Raw genomic sequence first — 18879 nt, 5'->3', positions numbered from 1 at the left:
TTATTTTTGTCTTAGAGGGGCAGTGGTGTTAGACTGTAGCACCTTAAAAACTAATTAATTTATTAGCTAATGAGCTTTCATGGGTAAGAGCCTCTTCTTCAGATGACATTCCTACCAATATCAAAGGTGGGGAAATTGCCCTTCTCATGCATAAGATAAGAGGTCTGTGAATTGGAACTTATTTGCAAATTCAACAGATTTAAATCAGACATTAACAGAGGTATCAATTATCTCCTCTCACTTAATTTGTTTCATCTACCAGTCCTAGTAGTGACAGGTAACCCCTTTTTTCTCCGCTTTCTCTCTTTCCCCGCTATATAGACCCTGGATACTAATGATCTGCCCTAATAATCTTACCCACAAAAGTTCATTACCTAATAAATTTGTTAGTCTTTAAAGGTACTACAGGACTCTTTTATTTTTGTGTAGCTCAAATGATATAATACTCAAAGCTTAGGCAGGAGTGTTGTGAAAGTTAATGTAATATCTGTAACCTGACATGACAGAACATTTTAAGCAATTAAGCTTCAATGCATGTTTGATGCATGTTTAATTGTAAATCCCATAACCCACATTAAAAATAAAAGTTGGCCCTCATTTTTGGGTCTCGCCAAGGAGCATTCAGCACAAGTGCAGAGGATTAGCGGGAGATAGTTTGTGCTCTTTTACATCTTTTGATCCTGGCAGCACGCTACTAATCAGGTTAGTGCCTATTATGAGAGCAACTGAAACACTGCTCTACTCAACAGTCTCCAGCTGCCATTATCGATCAATTATAAAAGATGTCCCAGAGACTCAAGCTTTTCCCTGCCATGCCCAATGACAGCCAAAAACAAGCAGGTGGAGGTAAGAGCCTCTTCTGCAGCTATACACCAGTAAATAGCCAGCTATGCCCAAGGAATTCCCCCAGGGACTCGATCCATCTTCAAGGCTGTTTTGTGTCACCAGCACACCGCAAAGAATCCTAGTGAACTGGAGAACCAGGCCAAGGAAAAGTTTAACTGCAAGGAGCAGTAGAAAGCAGACAAATGCTCTCTTCTCTAGGCAATGCTCTCTCACCGTCTAGTCCTCCCAAAAGGAGCAATGCTGTCAACAGTCTCTTGTTGGTCACTTCCTCACTTGCTCTTGAACATGTTCACAAGCATTTGGAATCAGCATAAGGAGGGAGAAACATTATTGTCCTGTTAGAGTTGTTTCAGTCTGTGTGTGGGGAAGGGTATGTGATTATACTATAAGAGGGGTCAGCCAACTTCCTGAGGCTGAGTGCTGAAAGTTGACCTCTATGTACAGCCCGAATGCCAGCAATACTCTTTAAAGTATCTAATAGTCCTACTAAAAACAGCTTCATTAATAAATAATAACACTCTGGATCTTTATTTATTTAAGTGGTGGATGACGGTATGCGCCGGTCTTGTGTTAAGCCACAGGTGGCATGGCCTTGAGTAAGCTCCCAGCTGCACGGGGGAGAAGGGACAGGGCTGAGCTCCCGCCTCATGTGCCAATGAAAATTGGCTCACATGTCACTGTTGATACCTGTGCCAGGGATTGCTGACCCCTGTGCTATAACATATAGTTAAGTCTCTGTACTATTAGGACTCAGTCTGATCCTATAATGACAGAGAGTTTGACACAAGCTAGACTCTGCCTCAACTCCAGTTAAGGCAGACTGCTTGGGGCAGGGCAGATAGATGCCAGTCAGAGTGGGGCTCTGTCCCTGGGGGGTGTAAGGACTGTAAAAAATGGTGACTCAGCTAAAGTAAGACGCCCACCCAAATTCCTGTGGCTGTAGAGTAGTTCTACTCTGTGCTAAATCAAGTACCCATGTGCAGAGGCACACTTCTCCCCAGACCAGGCAGCCCCCACAAGAACTTATGCACCATGTGAACCCTACAGGGCTTGGAGCAGGCCATCTGTGGTGCATTGAATTACAGGTTTGGCAAAATGCTCTTTGTTGCATTGTGCTGCATTCCTCTGTCTTCAAAATATTAGCTAGTCATCTCCTGTATTCCCAATGCTAATATTTGGGTTTGAAGAAGGGCTCTTTCTCAGTTTTGTCCATCTGCCAGATCCTCAGGTCAAGTCAAATCCTATATTTAAGACATCACTTTGTTCCTATGGAAACAATGTAACGGCTCTTTCATAAGTATGCCACGTGTAAGAAGTGCATATAGAAAGGGATGGGTAAGACTTCATGGCACTGAGGCAAGATGTGCTTCAAGCAGAAAGCGAAAAATAGCGTACTAAGATAGAATAAAGGAAAATGCTGAAAACTAGAGACGTGGCAAAAGATGGCTTAAAGTATCCTTTGCACTTGCCACATTCTCAGGGAATCCAGGGACTTACTTGGTCCCCAGATTAAGTTAGACCAGCCTCCAGACTGCTCTCAGACCCAAAAGAACAGCTGGCAACTGTTTCCCTATCCCTCTCCCTTCCCAACACACTCCCTCTGACTCCTGGCATACACCATAAAGTGAAAAATACAAGAGGGCTCAGGAGGTTTTGGAGGTTAGAGGAGGTTTTGGAGTTAATTGATAAGCTGAATAGTAACAAGTCTCCAGGACCAGACAGTATTCACCCAAGGGTTCTGAAAGAACTCAAATGTGAAATTGCGGAGTTATTAACAGTGGTTTGTAACCTATCCTTTAAATCTGCTTCGGTACCCAATGACTGGAAGACGGCCAATATAACGCCAATATTTAAAAAAGGTTCTAGAGGAGACCCTGGCAATTATAGACCAATAAGTCTAACATCAGTACCAGGAAAATTAGTAGAAACAATAGCAAAGAATAAAATTGCAAGGCACGTAGAAGAGCACAAATTGTTGGGCAAAAGTCAGCATGGTTTCTGCAGAGGGAAGTCGTGTCTAACTAATCTATTATAATTCTTTGAAGGGGTTAATAAACATGCGGACAAGGGGCACCCAGTGGACATAATATTACCTAGATTTCCAGAAAGCCTTTGACACGGTCCCATACCAAAGGCTTTTATGTAAATTAGGCAGTCATGGGATAGGAGGAAAGATCCTTTCATGGATCGGGAATTGGTTAAAAGACAGAAAACAAAGGGTTGGAATAAATGGTAAATTTTCACAATGGAAGGGGGTAACTAGTGGCGTTCCCCAAGGGTCAGTCCTGGGACCGATCCTGTTCAACTTGTTCATCAATGATCTAGAAAATGAGGTAAGCAGTGAGGTGGCAAAGTTTGCAGATGACACTAAGTTGTTCAGGACAGTCAAAACCAAAAGGGATTGTGAAGAACTACAAAAAGATCTCAGCAAACTGAGTGATTGGGCAGCAAAATGGCAAATGAAATTTAATGTGGGTAAGTGTAAGGTAATGCACATTGGAAAAAATAACCCAAATTACACGTACAACATGATGGGGTCAAATTTAGCTACGACAGATCAGGAAAGGGATCTTGGAGTTATAGTGGATAGTTCTCTGAAGACATCCACGCAGTGTGCAGCGACAGTTAGTAAAGCAAATAGGATGTTAGGAATTATTAAAAAAGGGATAGATAATAAGACAAAAGATATCATACTTCCCCTATATAAAACTATGGTACACCCACATCTTGAGTACTGCGTGCAGATGTGGTCTCCTCACCTCAGAAAAATATATTGACATTAGAAAAGGTTCAGAAAAGGGCGACTAAGATGATTAGGGGTTTGGAACGGGTCCCATATGGGGAGAGGCTAGAGAGACTGGGACTTTTCAGTCTGGAAAAGAGGCGATTGAGGGGCGATATGATAGAGGTATATAAAATCATGAATGGTGTGGAGAAAGTGAATATAGAAAAATTATTTACCTTTTCCCATAATACAAGAACTAGGGGACACCAAATGAAATTGATGGGTAGTCGGTTCAAAACTAATAAAAGGAAATTTTTCTTCACACAGCGCACAGTCAACCTGTGGAACTCCTTGCCGGAGGAGGCTGTGAAGGCCAGGACTCTATTAGGGTTTAAAAAAGAGCTCGATAATTTTTTGCAGGTTAGGTCCATAAATGGCTATTAGCCAGGGGTAAATTATGGTGCCCTAGCCTTCAGTACAAGGGCAGGAGATGGATGGCAGGAGATAAATCACTTGATCATTGTCTTCTGTTCTCCTTCTCTGGGGCACCTGGCATTGGCCACTGTCGGCAGACAGGATACTGGGCTGGATGGACCTTTGGTCTGACCCAGTATGGCCATTCTTATGTTCTTATCTTCTAAGCCTCTTTGGCCATGGGTATTCTTCAGTGGGGAGATCAACCTGCTGCATGGCCTGTTCACATCAAAGTAGCAAAGAAGGCATAGTGGAATAAAAATTCAAGGTCAAAGGATTCTCAGTGGCTTTTCTGACAGTCTAATTTGGCCTGCAGATTTGGAATTACCAGCAGTGATGCATAAGACAGAGAGAACACAGCTTGAGCTTCAGCTCCCAGGGCGAGTCTGCAGGAGCAGCAGCTAGGAAAAAACATCTTTACTTGTGGACTGAACAAGTTTGTTCTAAAAGTCAAGGCAAGTTCAACATGGAACTCTACGAGGCTAGAAAAAAAATCACTCTGGGGAAGAGTGGAAGTGGCTCAATAGCTCAGAGCAAGGGTGAGGGGCAGGGAGAGGTTCCAGACAGAGGAAACAGCCTCAATTTATGCAGCATGTCTCTCACATGTTCTTCATTATTGACCCAGATTTACTAGCAACCCACAAATATTTAACATTGGACCCACTTTCTTGCTGTAGGTTATGATATTAGTAAGGATGAGGTTACGGAAAAAGTTAACTGTGCCGAAAAAAATCATGTTCCGAAAAATCTTTGCCTAGTATACAAACAATATGCTTGTGCCTTTTATACCATATTATGTCTTATGTTTCAGCCTTCCAAAAGGAGCATTAAAGAATGAACCCCAATTAAGGGAAGTCCTTGAAAAGTGGCTGAGTTTAGAGCAAAGCAAGTGAGTGCAATGCTGCTGAAGAGCAAGTTTTAATGACCGCTGTTTCCAAAGAGTACAAATATCCATACTTTTCAATGCAGAAGAGTTTTTAACTACAACAATCCCATATCCCACCTAACTCATTTTAATATTATTCCCAGGGGGTGCAGTGCTGTGGGTGGGGGGCAGGGAGATCCCCCCAGCTGGAAGCAGGCTGGGCAGCACGCAGCCAGCAGAACCAGCCACAGGGTCCTCAGACAGGGAGCATGGAGACCCTGCAGTCCCACAGCTGGAGCCTTCTCCTTCGCCCAGCTGCTTGGTTATCTGACAGCCGAGTGGCTGGGGAAAGGGAGGGAGAAAGCTCTTAGCTTGGTTCCCAGCTCCCCGCTTGCAGGAACCAGGAAGCTGACCAGCCATGAGTTGGTCAGTTTCCCAAGTCCCACAAGCAGTGGGGAGACTGGAACCAGGATGACCCTTGCTTCCCAGCTCCTCACCACAATAAGAGCCAGGAAACTGACCAGCCCTGGTGGGCTGGTCAGTTTCTCAGCTCCTGCAAGTCCAGGGATGCTGGAACCAGGCTGCTACCTGGTTCCCATCTCCCCCACCGACTTGCGTGAAAATTTGAGTTATGCAGGAGTTGCAGGAACGCAACCCCACATAACTTGAGGGTTTACCGTAATGTTGTGACACACATTCCCCCATATGATTACTAGCAAATTTTTACTTTTCAAATGATACCTTGCAAGACATTTTGCAGAAAGATTACAATGGTGTGTAGGGTGTGAATACAGGTATCTCATGCATCACGCTAATATGTTTTTTTTTAAAGATACTGAAAAAGTGAGAGGAGGAGTGAAAAGGAGTGGAAGTTTTGGGCCCAATTCCATTCCCCAAAAAACTATGTTGAATGGAGCCTTACTTTTCAATTAACTCCAGTAGAATTAATAGGGCTACTCACTGATGAAGGCTACTACACCTGAGCTGCGTCTACACGTGCACGCTACTTCGAAGTAGCGGCACCAACTTCGAAATAGCGCCCGTCGCGTCTACACGCGTCGGGCGCTATTTCGAAGTTAACTTCGACGTTAGGCGGCGAGACGTCGAAGTCGCTAACCTCATGAGGAGATAGGAATAGCGCCCTACTTCGATGTTCAACGTCGAAGTAGGGACCGTGTAGACGATCCGCGTCCCGCAACGTCGAAATTGCTGGGTCCTCCATGGCGGCCATCAGCTGGGGGGTTGAGAGATGCTCTCTCTCCAGCCCCTGCGGGGCTCTATGGTCACCGTGGGCAGCAGCCCTTAGCCCAGGGCTTCTGGCTGCTGCTGCGGCAGCTGGGGATCTATGCTGCAGGCACAGGGTCTGCAACAAGTTCTCAGCTCTGTGTATCTTGTGTTGTTTAGTGCAACTGTGTCTGGGAGGGGCCCTTTAAGGGAGCAGCTTGCTATTGAGTCCGCCCTGTGACCCTGTCTGCAGCTGTGCCTGGCATCCCTATTTCGATGTGTGCTACTTTGACGTGTAGACGTTCCCTCACTGCGCCTATTTCGATGTTGGGCTGAGCAACGTCGAAGTTGAACATCGATGTTGCTGGCCCTGGAGGACGTGTAGACGTTATTCATCGAAATAGACTATTTCGATGTTGGCTGCACGTGTAGACGTAGCCCTGGAGAACAATGGCACCAGAATCTGGATACAGCAAGTAGCCTCTCATACAAAGATTTTCAGTTCTGTGGCAAGGGAAGATTGATTCTAGATTCTGTTTTACATTTATAGTTGGGAATACATGAGTATATATTTAACTCTGTCTATTCACATGCCTATATCTAACATGTATTTACATATTGGCCGTGTCTACACTAGCCCCAAACTTCGAAATGGCCCACGCGGCTTGTCCTGATGGGGCTCCTTTTCGAAAGGACCCCGCCTACTTCGAAGTCCCCTTATTCCCATCTGTTCACAGGAATAAGGGGACTTCGAAGTAGGCAGGGTCCTTTCAAAAGGGAGCCCTGTTGGGACGAGCCGCGCAGCGGCGAGCCGCGTCAATTTCGAAGTGCCGTGGCCGCCCGCATGCTAATGAGGCGCTGAATATGTATTTCAGCACTTCATTAGTAAACTTCGAAATGGCCATTTACATGGCCATTTCAAAATTTGGGGCTAGTGTAGACATGGCCATTGTGTATTTTATATCAAGATATATATTAATGATACACACACAGTAAATGGTAGTGGACAGAGTGAAGAATGTGCTGAATTTTCATGAGCATTGCCAGATATTAGCAGGGTTAGAGAGGGCAATGACATAAATGGGCCCAGATTCTGCAAGGTATTGAATCTGCAGCACAGATGTCAATGGGACTCCTCACATGCTTAAAATCACGCACATGCTTAACTACCTTACTGAAGCAGAATCAATAGTCCTACAACATCTGGCTCAAATGTGTTTAATTTCATTGCCGGCAGAGACAACATGCGATACCCCTCTCCTTTCAGCACCAGAGCGTTGATCATATTTCAAAGTGAAAAGCTCAAGCTTTGGAATTACAGGCATCACAGAAAGTTTCCAATGGAGAATTAAAAAAAGTTAGGTGGGAAAAAAAATGAAAGAGAGAGGGGCCTCTTCTCTATTGCATCCAGGTTTTACTGATCTCATAATCGTAGTAGGTTTCAGCCAGTGTAAATAGTGGATTCTCTAAGTTTTTAAACCATGTTTTGAGCATTTCAGTAACTGGGCCAGAGGTTATGGGTCTATCGCAGACTTGGGTGGGTAAAGTTCTGTAGCTGCAACATGCAGGCAGTTAGACTAGATGATAATGATTGTCCCTTCTGTCCTTATATCCCTGAGTCAATGAAGCAGGATTTTGTCTGAAGACTCTGAACTCTAATTTCTGTGTGCTCATATCTAAATGCAGCTTGGAGGTTTTCAGCCCAGGAGTAATACTTGAGAGAGCTCAAAGATTAATAAGCAAAGATAAATGGGGTCATTGTTCCCCTCCTTCTATTCAGTGTTTTGTTGCTTTGGAGGTTTTTGTCCTGTGAAAGAAAGGTTGCACGAAGGAAACTGGATGATTCAGGGGTTTAATATTGTGGGCCTTCTACCTACAGTTTAAAGATAGAAATATAACTTTTCAGTGACCAAGTCATTATCATCAATAGCTGTTCTATAGTGAAATGAGCTGGTAGTCTCACACCTATTTCTAATGAACAGTGCCCCTATCAAAATAAACCTTCACAACTGGCACTGATTAGTGGCTTGGTTGGTAGCCTCAGAGAAGCCAAAGATTAAATAAAGGGAGATAGAAATGCTCTCTTACCCAGAGAGGTAGCTTCTGACAGTCAGCGTTATGCCATTCTGGTGGGGAAACTTCCAGTACTCCTGCCTGAGCTATATATACAAATTATCTCTATCAATCAACACCTTTAACTGTCACTAACATCACTGATCTGAAACCTCAGATGTGCTAGAACAGGCTCAGCATGACCGAAAATGGAAGGCAAAGGGGGCTCAAAGCCCCTTCTCTCCTTCCAGCACCTGTCCTGAGACATGGTAGCCTTATGGCTGCTCTAACCAACACAGGCCTGTGAGGACCACCGCAATATGGCGCCTGCTGGTCACTCTGGGAATTAGCTCTGTTCCTCAACAGGGCGCCCTCTTCTGGCTGGTGTCTTGCTTGGCCATTGTCACTCTCCACACTGGACTCGCATTGTTCACTGAACTGCAGCGTCCTCTTTGGGACACTGCCCTCCAGCAGCGTCCCGCTACTTAGTTCTCCCCACTTCCAAAGGGGAATCAGTAGTCTTCAGTCCTGGCACCCACCCGAGTGACCAGTTGCAGCACCAAAGTCTGTCTCCTGTCCTCAAGGGCAAGTTGTAGCTTGTACAGGCTACATGCGGTGCAGAAGAGAATTGGGGGACAAGGCCTGGTCTCTACTTTAGGCCCAACCAAGGGACCCTCTGGCAGCAGCCATCTCCTGCCCTCCTTCTCTCCCCTTTACTGCTCCCATTTCCTCAGCCCCTTTCCCACGAGCCTTGCATCTTCTTGGCCCCTGGATCCTTGTTACCTCCCACAGCCTGGGAAGTGACAAGTAGAAGCATCACTCCAGCTCCCCTGAGCCTTCCCAGCACTGCTGTCTCCAAGTACTCCGACTTCCTTCCTCCTGGCCAGAGAAAAAGCAAGCTCCTCTCAGCCTTTTATAGGGCCCAGCCTGGCCCTGAGTGACTGACTGCTGTCTGCCTCTGGCTTGTCTGTATCCCTCTCCCTGATGGAGTAGGCTACAGCACCTCTACAACCCTATTATACATTAGTGAAGACTGTCAGAGCACAATCTGCTCTAACTTCACACCCTCCAGGCACTCAAATGCCTCCTCTTGCCCCTGGATTTGCCTGGGGAGGCAGGGGCTTTCCATCCTCTTTAAAGATCATCGGATCAGGGCCTAAGACAGGAAGCACTTGCTCATGGCTGAAGATGGGTTCTGGCACATTTGACCTCAAGCCAGTCATTTAACCTCTGCATTACAGGCTCTCTATCTATAAAAAATATGTAGACTAACACGTTAGCCACTTCCAAGTGATGTTGGGAGGCTCAATACATTCATATCTGGGAAGAGTTTGGGACTCCTTGAATGAAAGTTACTAGAGAAATGCCAAATATTCTTCTAGTACACTGACAAGTCTCCTAATTTCAATGGGACTTTGGCTACATAAAAGACTGGATGTTCATCCCCCTACCCTGTGACCCATTACAAAGTGACACTTGATGCATTGTGGTCTTCACCTTTACTAATGTTCATAGTATCTGCAGTATTCTACCAACCTAATCACAATGTCCCAGGCTTAGGACAAACAAAACAGCAGAAACCTAAACCTCTGGCTGATTCTCTTCTCATTTACACTGGTGTAAATCAATCAGGAGTAAGTTCAGTGAAATCAGTTGAGTTCTCAGTATAAATTACACACAAGCAAAAGGAGAATAAATTCTCTTTCCTTTCAATAGGTCCAAGTAGCAAGGTTAAACCCAATATATAGTTTAGAGTCTCTTACTACCCAAAGTACCTGTACAATCTCCAGAGCCCAAAAGGCAATAATGAGTTCTTGGGAGTGAAAAGCTATGCCAAAGTATCTCTGTTCTGTACCTTGACTTCTATCTTCATAGCTTTTGCTATATTAAGCTTCCATTTACAAATATTTTATGTAGGATTAAAAGATGAATAGGGAACTGTTAAGAGGCTATCAGGTCAATAGCTTACATATAAGCATCTATGACACACACTATTCACATGTATAACAATATTTAGCAATCCTGTACAAATGAACCTGATTACAACATGTAACAACATTATTTTGAGGAATCAAGTTCTCAGAAACTTCCTGCCTTTCCTCTTGAGACACACATTTAGAACACACAAATTATAAATCTACTCCTTCAATTTCACGTTTAACCTCTCTGTCACATCTCTATTCTGCTTAGTAGAATTTATTGCTTGCCCTTGTAACTATCAAGCTCATTCTTCTTTTATTGACCTTCTTCCTTTACAGCCATTTGGGTAGCTACGCCGAGGGAAACTGTTTCCCTGGCTGCTCATTCAGATTAACAAATGGCATAGAGGTTTAACAGTGCCAGTGTCAACCACCTTTACTTTCATATTAGGATATCTGAGGTCAGTTGGGTGGACATGTTTTTGTGGCAGAGTTTTAATTGTTTCTTTGAAAGGTTTTGGCGACCTGTATTTGTGTGATATAGCAACACAAGGTCAGCCAGTTTATTACTGTATCATTAAATAGGATTTATGTTTATTACATGTAAACCCAGTTTAAGCACTGTGACGTAATATTCCCACCACTTTTCTCATGTATGTAAACATTCACTTGACACTCCTTCCTCTTTTTAGCTTTCCTTGACTTACTTATAACCCAATATGTACCTATTCTCCATTTCAATAGAATTGGTTTTCAAAACGGATTTTGGTGATATTGAGTCAGATTTCTTTCACCAGTCCCCAATGTAGTATTAAAAACGGCTGACTACTGCTACAGAAAAGACGCCATTGACTTAGGCAACTGATCCAATATCCATAGAAGTCAATAAAAAGACTCCCTTCGATTTAAACGGAAAATTTATCAGGGTCTTATCCATGACTCCAGCAGAACTCTTCTCCACATCAGTATTACTGCTGTCGCCACAGAGAATTCTGTATAATTTCCAAGACTAAAGAGTTATATTGTTACCTTTGCCAAAAACTTTTACCCGTCATAAACATAAAATGTATAAATCTAAAGAAACAGGAACTACAGTATTGTGAAAACCTGGATGTCAAGAGCCTTGGAAGAGCTGCTACTGCGGCGGTCTTACAAGATAATGTGGTAGGTGCCAGGGTTAAGATGAAGAGAAAGAGTGAGACCAAACTAATTTTGTATTATTTAGTGGGCAAACAGATATGTTTATGAGAAACTTCAGGATTCTTTTTTCTAGACCTGGCCTACCATTCCACGGGCCAGAATGCAAGGGAGCATTAAAGGGACCATCAGGCACTGTGTTTAGTTTTGTTTTTTTTTAACATATGTCTTCTGGTGCATGTGAATTCTAATAATGTAAACATTCAATGCCTAGAACATTAGATTGTACATAAATATACTACATAAAAGCTCTGCTTCTTTTAAGATGATAAAATGTTATGAATTATAATAAGTCTGTATTCCCTGAAGTTAATCAAGGTTTTAGGAAAGCAAACTAAAATCATAAGAACTCTATAAATGTTTTAGTAAGGGTTCTTTTACTATGAGTAAATATTACTTATATTATTTTTAGTACAGAGGCTAATGTTGGGATTATTCTGATCTTACCAGGGAATCTATTGACTTTGGTATTTAAGAGAGAATACAATATTAAATACACATTTACAGCTTGTTAGGAAAAGGGCACCCACTGATCATAAACAAGAGCTTTTGAAGAATTGTAGTCATTTGCCTCCCCTGGCTTTCCCCAAATGAAGCAATGTGTCGTGGCTCCTGTGGAGACACAAAGCCAATCCCATTAAAGTAAATATCACATGGGGGAATTTTTAAAAGGGCCCAAGGCATGGATTTTTTTTTTAAATATTTAAATGCCTAATCCCAAACGGTTACTTACCATGGAAGTTCAGTATCTGAATACCTTTCAAAATCAAGGCCTAATTAACTCAAGAGCCAAAGTCCCACACATTATCAGTCACTGCAGAACTTTAGAATTCCACTGTAAATTCCACTTGACTTCAATGAGAACAGGAAACAAGCAGTCCTGTAGCACCTTAAAGACCGACAAATTTATTAGGCAATGGGCTTTTGTGGGTAAGACCCAAGTCTTCAGACTGGAGTAGATAATATGAATCCAGGGTTTATATAGCGGTGGGGCAGGGGAAGAAAGGAGGGAAAAAAGTGTGTGGGAGGGTCACCTGTCACTAAAAGGACCAGGGGAAGTAGTAAATGAAGTGAAGTAGGATGTATGCCATTCCTGCAAATATCACAAGTGAGGACAGGAGTAAGCCCAAGGCTCATTTGTTAGTTAGAAGTTTGTATTAATCTTCCACGTATAGTTTTATTCTACTTTTGGCTTCTACGGCTCTACAGAATTCAGGTTTACAATTTACATTAGAGGTACATTAGCAGTTTATTAACAGAAGCATATTGCAGGCACAGGTAGAGTATATAACCATGTTTAGTGTGTACACAAGCAGAAAGCATTAGGGATGTTTTAAGCAACTTGCTGACCTGCTGAATTGAACATCCATATGCAACTGATTAACCATGTATTAACATGTTGCTTATTAATCCTTTATAAGCTATTAATAAAGTGAATACTCTAAAAATAAACTTAGTCATAGCTCATATTTACCAAGTCTTTGCATTAAAAACAGCAACAAAACTGCAGATATTCAAATGGATTCTACAGATTGTTAGCCCTGTATACTCTTATCAAGAGCCCCAACTCCAAACAGTGTTACTCTGTGCCATGACACATCAGAACAATAAACCAGACCCTGTAATCAGATCTGTTAGTTAAACTCACTGCAGTATTCAGGCTGAAATTGATTGCACAAAGGCAAGGACTATGATTGTAGCTTGTCAAAGACATCAGCATGGTGAAAGCTATGAAGAGGCATACAAATCAAGAACCAGTAGCACTGAAATGGTTCTTTCTGACATGCAGCAAAGGAAGGTTCTGATCTATTGCCTCACATCCATACTCTATTAGACCATAGTTCAAATCATTTTCTATGACATGTCTATAATTCCAAAGCTTGAGCTTCTCAGGAATTGTGTTGTGGAAAAATGCTACTGAATGAATCACACATTTGCAGCACAGTATTCTCTAACATATGGCAATTGCAGAAGAGCATTATATTCTACTTAATGTAACATTCATTATCTGCTTTTACAACTATGCAAAAGAAAAAATTTGGAGGGGGGTGGGTTGGTTTTCTTGTAGGTTCTAGAGTCTCTCTGTGTCCCCAACCTCCCACCCTCACTCCACTAGAAATGGACCAAGTGCTAAACATTCAGTGTTCTGTATGGATAACCACCACACAATGTCTGCAATCATCTAAAGTAACTGAACCTCTTGAAGCTACAGTTCGGGGATAAATAACTTAGAACCATCCAGCAAGATTTCCAGAACTACACACTTCTGATTGTTGGATTGTATTTCTAATGCAACCTCTGTAGATGGCATTTCAGCACATTCACTTCTGATCCTGAATGGAATTACAAAGTAAAGATGTCCACAAACACAAGGAAGAAAATATTTCTGACCTGTTAGAATCTTAAAAGTTTGTTTCAGATCCAGTATGAGTTGTGAGGGAAGGTTTGTGACAATTTATTGCATTGCTTTGTACAGACATCTATTTGATTTACCTCTAGTGCTCCTTTACTAACGGCCAGAGAAATTCCAAACCTAACCACCTCAAACATAAGAAAGCTTGGATTTGGACTTTACATCTTGGGACCATTTTCTGAGCTCTTGTCCTGCAACGAGCAGACCCCTTTCAGAAGCACAGAGCTCCAATGTCTTCAGAGGGGTACCATGAGTACCCCGGAGTTTTCCTGCACTGAGCTTGCTATACAGAATCAGTGACCTAGCTGGATATTCACACTGAAAGACATTTGATAGTTTTGCTTGCACTGTAACACAGAAGTATTCAGGAGCTCAGGCACTATTTTACAGTCCTCTATTATAACCTGATTATCTGATATTCTTATTCCAACCAATTGAATGGAAAGCCTTAAGAGGAATTGCTTATATGTTAACAATTGGTGTTCTATTAATCTGCTGTGAATGGAATGGAACGGAACGGAATGGAATAAGCAAGCAGACAAAGAAATGAAAGCATGATAAAGAATGATGTGTTGTTAGACATTCTATATTTTGGAAAAAGCAAGATCCATCTGTGTTTCTATTTACAAAATGTTCTGCATATCACTCAGTAATTTCAAGAAGAATGTGTGGATTACCAAGATGCATCCTTTTCCAGGCAGGTCATACTAATAGTCCCTAAAATAAGGGGCCTAGCCAACCGGATATATTATACTTTTTATAACCTTAGCCCTATCCTAGGGGTCAGCAACCTGCGGCTCCGGAGCTGCATGTGATTCTTTGAGGAGCCACTTGTGGCTCCGAGCACGGACTCCTCTGCGCTCCGGATGCTGGAATTAGATTTACCATACATCTTGTTAACACTCTGCCCGCCTGGGTTTTGACAAAATCAGAAAGTGTCCAGAATTTTGCTCAGCCCCTGCAAACTCTTTCTGCAGCCCTGGAGTTCCTCCCCTATGCCCCCCACGTGTTTGCCTCAGCTCAAGTTACAGCTGCTCTAACTAGATGGCAGGGAGCAAAGTCAGAAGCAGAATCGGCAGGACTGGAGCTGTGCTAGGAGATAGTAAGAGGGCTCCCCGCTCCCTTTTTGCTTCAGGAAATGAGATCTGTGGGGGGTGGGTTCAGGCTGGAAGCTCAGCCCCTCCAGCCGGCAGTGTGTTTGCAGCCAGCCAGCCCAGGCACTGCCACTCACTGGCAAGGTAAGCTGTCTCCTTGAGGGCGTGGGTTCAGGCTGGGAGCAGGGCCCCACAGGCAGAATGATCGCAGCCCAGCTGTGAATGGAGCCAGCCAGCCTAGGGTTGAGGAAAAGCAGCCCCCAGGGAGGCTGCATTGATACAGATACCACATAGAGCTGCCTTGGCCTGGTTGCTGTACAGTTACTGTTGGGATTTTGAACATTGTGCTCAAATTAATTAATACTGAGATTTTCCCAAGCTGTGGGCTCAGAGAAGCAGGAGAGAGGAAACCAAGTGTTCAGCTTGGATGGCAAAAGGGTAATCAGATTCACCAGGGGTTATTGGATTCTGTTCCACCTACTTAATCGGTTCTGTGAAGACCTAAGGCCAGGGTCTGCCCACCATGGATAGGTGTTCAGCTTACCTTCATGCCCTGGACTGCAGGTCCCAGCAACCAGGATGCTTCAAGAGCAAGTTTACCATAATCTGCTAATAGGGATCAACCAGATAAATTTTGGTTCATTCTCCCAATAGCTCTGTGAGACAGGAATTATTATTAAACCTATTTCACAGATGGGGCAACTAAGGCTGGGAGAGAGCCAGGCCTCACAAGTGCTGTAAACCTGTGTCTGAAAAATGGGCCTCAGCTAACTCTGTTTTCTTGCCAGTGTGTTTTGAAAGCCACTCTCAATCTTGGTGTGCCATTTATGGGCTTCTGCTTAAGTTGAACCCATGAAATGCTGGAAAAAGAATTGCTCTCCAGATGCCTCAGCTTCTGTGGTAAGCACTAGGCAAGGGGCATGAAATTTCATAGCGGGGGAACAGTACAATCAGCCTCTCCCCTGTGGCCTGTGCTGGCTCCCCTCCTCGTCCCTGCCATTGCCTATGGATCATGGCACATAACTTATGGGAGACCAGTGCTTGCTTTTGGGGCACTGGACAAGCTGGGGGAAGGGCCTTGCTAATTGCAGTGACAAAAAGTGGGACCCAACATAAAAAAGTTTGCTGGCCCCTGCTATATTGCATGCTCCTAAACTGATCCCCTTTGGATCACGAATTTCTAGCAGTCATTGCCACTAGATAGGACTGATCTTGGAGCCTATCAGGACTCAGAAAAGGGTTAAATATTTACATGAATTTCATTCCAAATTATTGTGTGCACTGTTCTTAAAATAAGGGTGACAAAAAGCCCAGTTAGACGTTTTTTATTAAGGACTGTCTCATATTCACATGCATTGCGGCTCCTGAAGTATTGATTTTTGTAACTGAATTTGAAAAACTGTCTCTTCTCGCTATTTTGGTTGCAGGCCCCTGCGCTATCCTGATCACAGCCATGTTTTGCCAGCTTTAGATGAATGTATTTTTGTTTTAGTAAATGGGCTACTCAGCGAGGACACTTGGCTGTACTTGGACCAAAAACTAACCTTGGCAAAAAGCACAAATAACAAACTTTGCTTTAGTGTCATCACATTGTTCAGATTGTCCTCTTCTGGAATCTACTGCATAGCAGGGGCTCAGGCAAGGGCAAAGGTAAGAGGATTTCCATTCTGATGAGGGTGCACTTGATTACATTGACAGTACAGGAAAGAAGAAAACATTTTTACTTTTGTTCTACTTGCATGCCCTGGCTTTTCCATTCACAGTCAGTGGTAACATTGAATTATTCAAAATAAACACTTCACATGCAAAGCGTGCAGGGGGGAAGATCATAATGGACAAGACGGAATGTGAAGGGGTGAGAAAAATAAGCCATTTGGAATGGTTGAAGTACTCTGGCGAAACATTTTAGAAAGAGAAAAAAAGTGTGTGCAGCAGAAGATGTGAAAAAGAATCTCCTAGTGGAGCCAGTCTTTTTAAGGTGACAAATCTAAGCAGCTGTCTCAGCTGTTGAAACAAATTGATAAATTCAACAGTAATACATCACTAAGACCAGATGGTATTTACCCCAGAGTTCTGCAGTAATTCATATTTGAAATTGCAGAACTGCTAAATGGTGTACATAACCTACCATTTAAATCATCTTCTGTACCAGATGACTGAAGACTACACTACAGTAGCTATCCTTTTTTAAAAATATCAGCAACAGCAGTCATGGCAATTACAGGCCAATATTAACTTTAGTACCCAACAAACTGGCTTAAACTATAGTAAAGAACAGAATTATCACATAAATGAATATGATGTGTTGGCGAAAAGTCAATGGGAACGCATACCTCATCAATCTACTAGAATGCTGTGAGGGTGTAAACAAGCATGTGGACAAGGGTGATTTAATGTACTTGAACTTTTAGAAAGCCTTTGACAAAAGTCCCACACTAAAGACAAAATAAGCAATAATGGTAGATAAGGGAAGGTCCTCTAATAGACCAGTAACTGGTTATAAGCTAGGAAACAAAAGGTAGGAATAAGCAGTTTTCACAGCACAAAGAGGAAGTAAGTGGGGTCCTCCAGGGATCTCTATGGGTGTCAGTGCTGTTCAACAAACTGGAAGAGAGTAAACACTGAGGTAGCAAAGTTGGCAGATTATGCAAAACTTCACATTATAGTTAAGTTCAAAGCAGACTGTGAAGACTGACAAAAGGGCCATTGCTAAATTGGGTGACGAAGCAATAAAATGGCAGATCAGATTCAAATACTGATGGCTGCAAAAAAATCACATGCATTGGAAGAATTATCCCAAATATACATATAAATTTAAGGGGCCTGAACTGGCTGTTACCACTCAAGAAATACCTTAGCATAATCATGGATAGTTCTCTGAAAACACCTACTCTGTATGCAGCAGCAGTCAATAAAGCTAACAATGTTAGGAGCCATTGGAAGAAACATAAATAAAACGAAAATATAATGCCACTACACAAATCCATCTCATGCCCATACCTGGCTCTTGCCACCCACGTTCATAGCTCATATCATAGTGGGCAAGACCAAAAAATAAAGGGAGTGAGGGAGGAGCAGGGCTGTCCTGGCTTTCTTACAATAGCAATCCTTGGCTACTAAAATTGCCTGTTGGTGCAATTTAGAGCAACCCTCAAGGCTTCTCAGGTGTGTATTGAAATAAAACGTTAGGTACTAAGGAGCTGTGTCATCTTCCAGATGGATGATTATGAGGATCAACTTCAAGTATACAATCTGAGATGCAAAGGACATTTTCTTTGTTGAAGAAAAGTTGAAATGTGTGGAGGGTTTTCCCAAAACAGATCTTGGCCTGCAGCCTACAAAAGCATTGGATGAGATATTCCAAAGGAAAAATAGGAGGTAGGCACCCAGACACCTATCTGTCCATTGTAAATCTCACCTACTGACTAAGGAGTCATTGCCACAATTCCACCACACGTATTCGAGAAGGAAACCCTCGCAGCCTCACTGAAGGTGAAAGCAGTTTGCTGTTGGCTTCAATATGAGCCAGGATTTCCACCTCTATATTTTCATACAAGTAAAAAATTCACCCTGGGCCAATTCATTTCCTGTAGCATTGCACTGTTGTTTGTCTAAGCAAAATGCTCAATAGTTTTGTCCCTTCTCTTTTATTAGAGGCTATATTAACAAACTTCAGTGAGGGGAAAAAAGCTAACTTTTTAAATAAGCTATTGCTGCAGCTTGTAGCAGAGGGGGAGAAAGGCCCCCTTGTGAACCGTGCAAATACTACTGCATATTAGCTCCCATAACACAGACAAATGAAAGAGGGAAACACATGTTCTATATTATAGGCTTACATTTTGATGGTAGGCTGCTGCAGTTTCCTCTTGGATTTGTTTCATCTCCACTTCATTGACTTCTCCCATTTTCTGAACTTTTGCATGTGAATCTTGGCTCCCATTGCTCAGTTCATTGAGTTTTGCTTCTAGCTGAAGTAGGAAAACCTCTGACCATGCAAGCCTCTGTTTGATCTCTTTGAAAGCCTATAATTGTTTCAGAAAAATGAATTAGAGTCTCATGGGGGACAGGTC

General features: G+C 42.8%; 1 protein-coding gene across 1 annotated transcript in view; it reads right to left on the bottom strand.

The window, feature by feature from the left end:
- LMNTD1 (lamin tail domain containing 1) overlaps positions 1-18879 on the bottom strand; it is a 278703-nt gene that overhangs the window by 239424 nt on the left and 20400 nt on the right. The window contains exon 4 of the mRNA XM_074998356.1: positions 18646-18831. Within this exon, the coding sequence (XP_074854457.1) occupies positions 18646-18831 (186 nt within the window). The remainder of the gene's footprint in view (positions 1-18645; positions 18832-18879) is intronic.

This window comes from Carettochelys insculpta, chromosome 1 (genome assembly GCF_033958435.1).
Source record: "Carettochelys insculpta isolate YL-2023 chromosome 1, ASM3395843v1, whole genome shotgun sequence".
In the NCBI taxonomy this organism is placed as follows: Eukaryota; Metazoa; Chordata; order Testudines; family Carettochelyidae; genus Carettochelys; species Carettochelys insculpta.
This window is presented reverse-complemented; position numbering and strand designations above follow the sequence as displayed.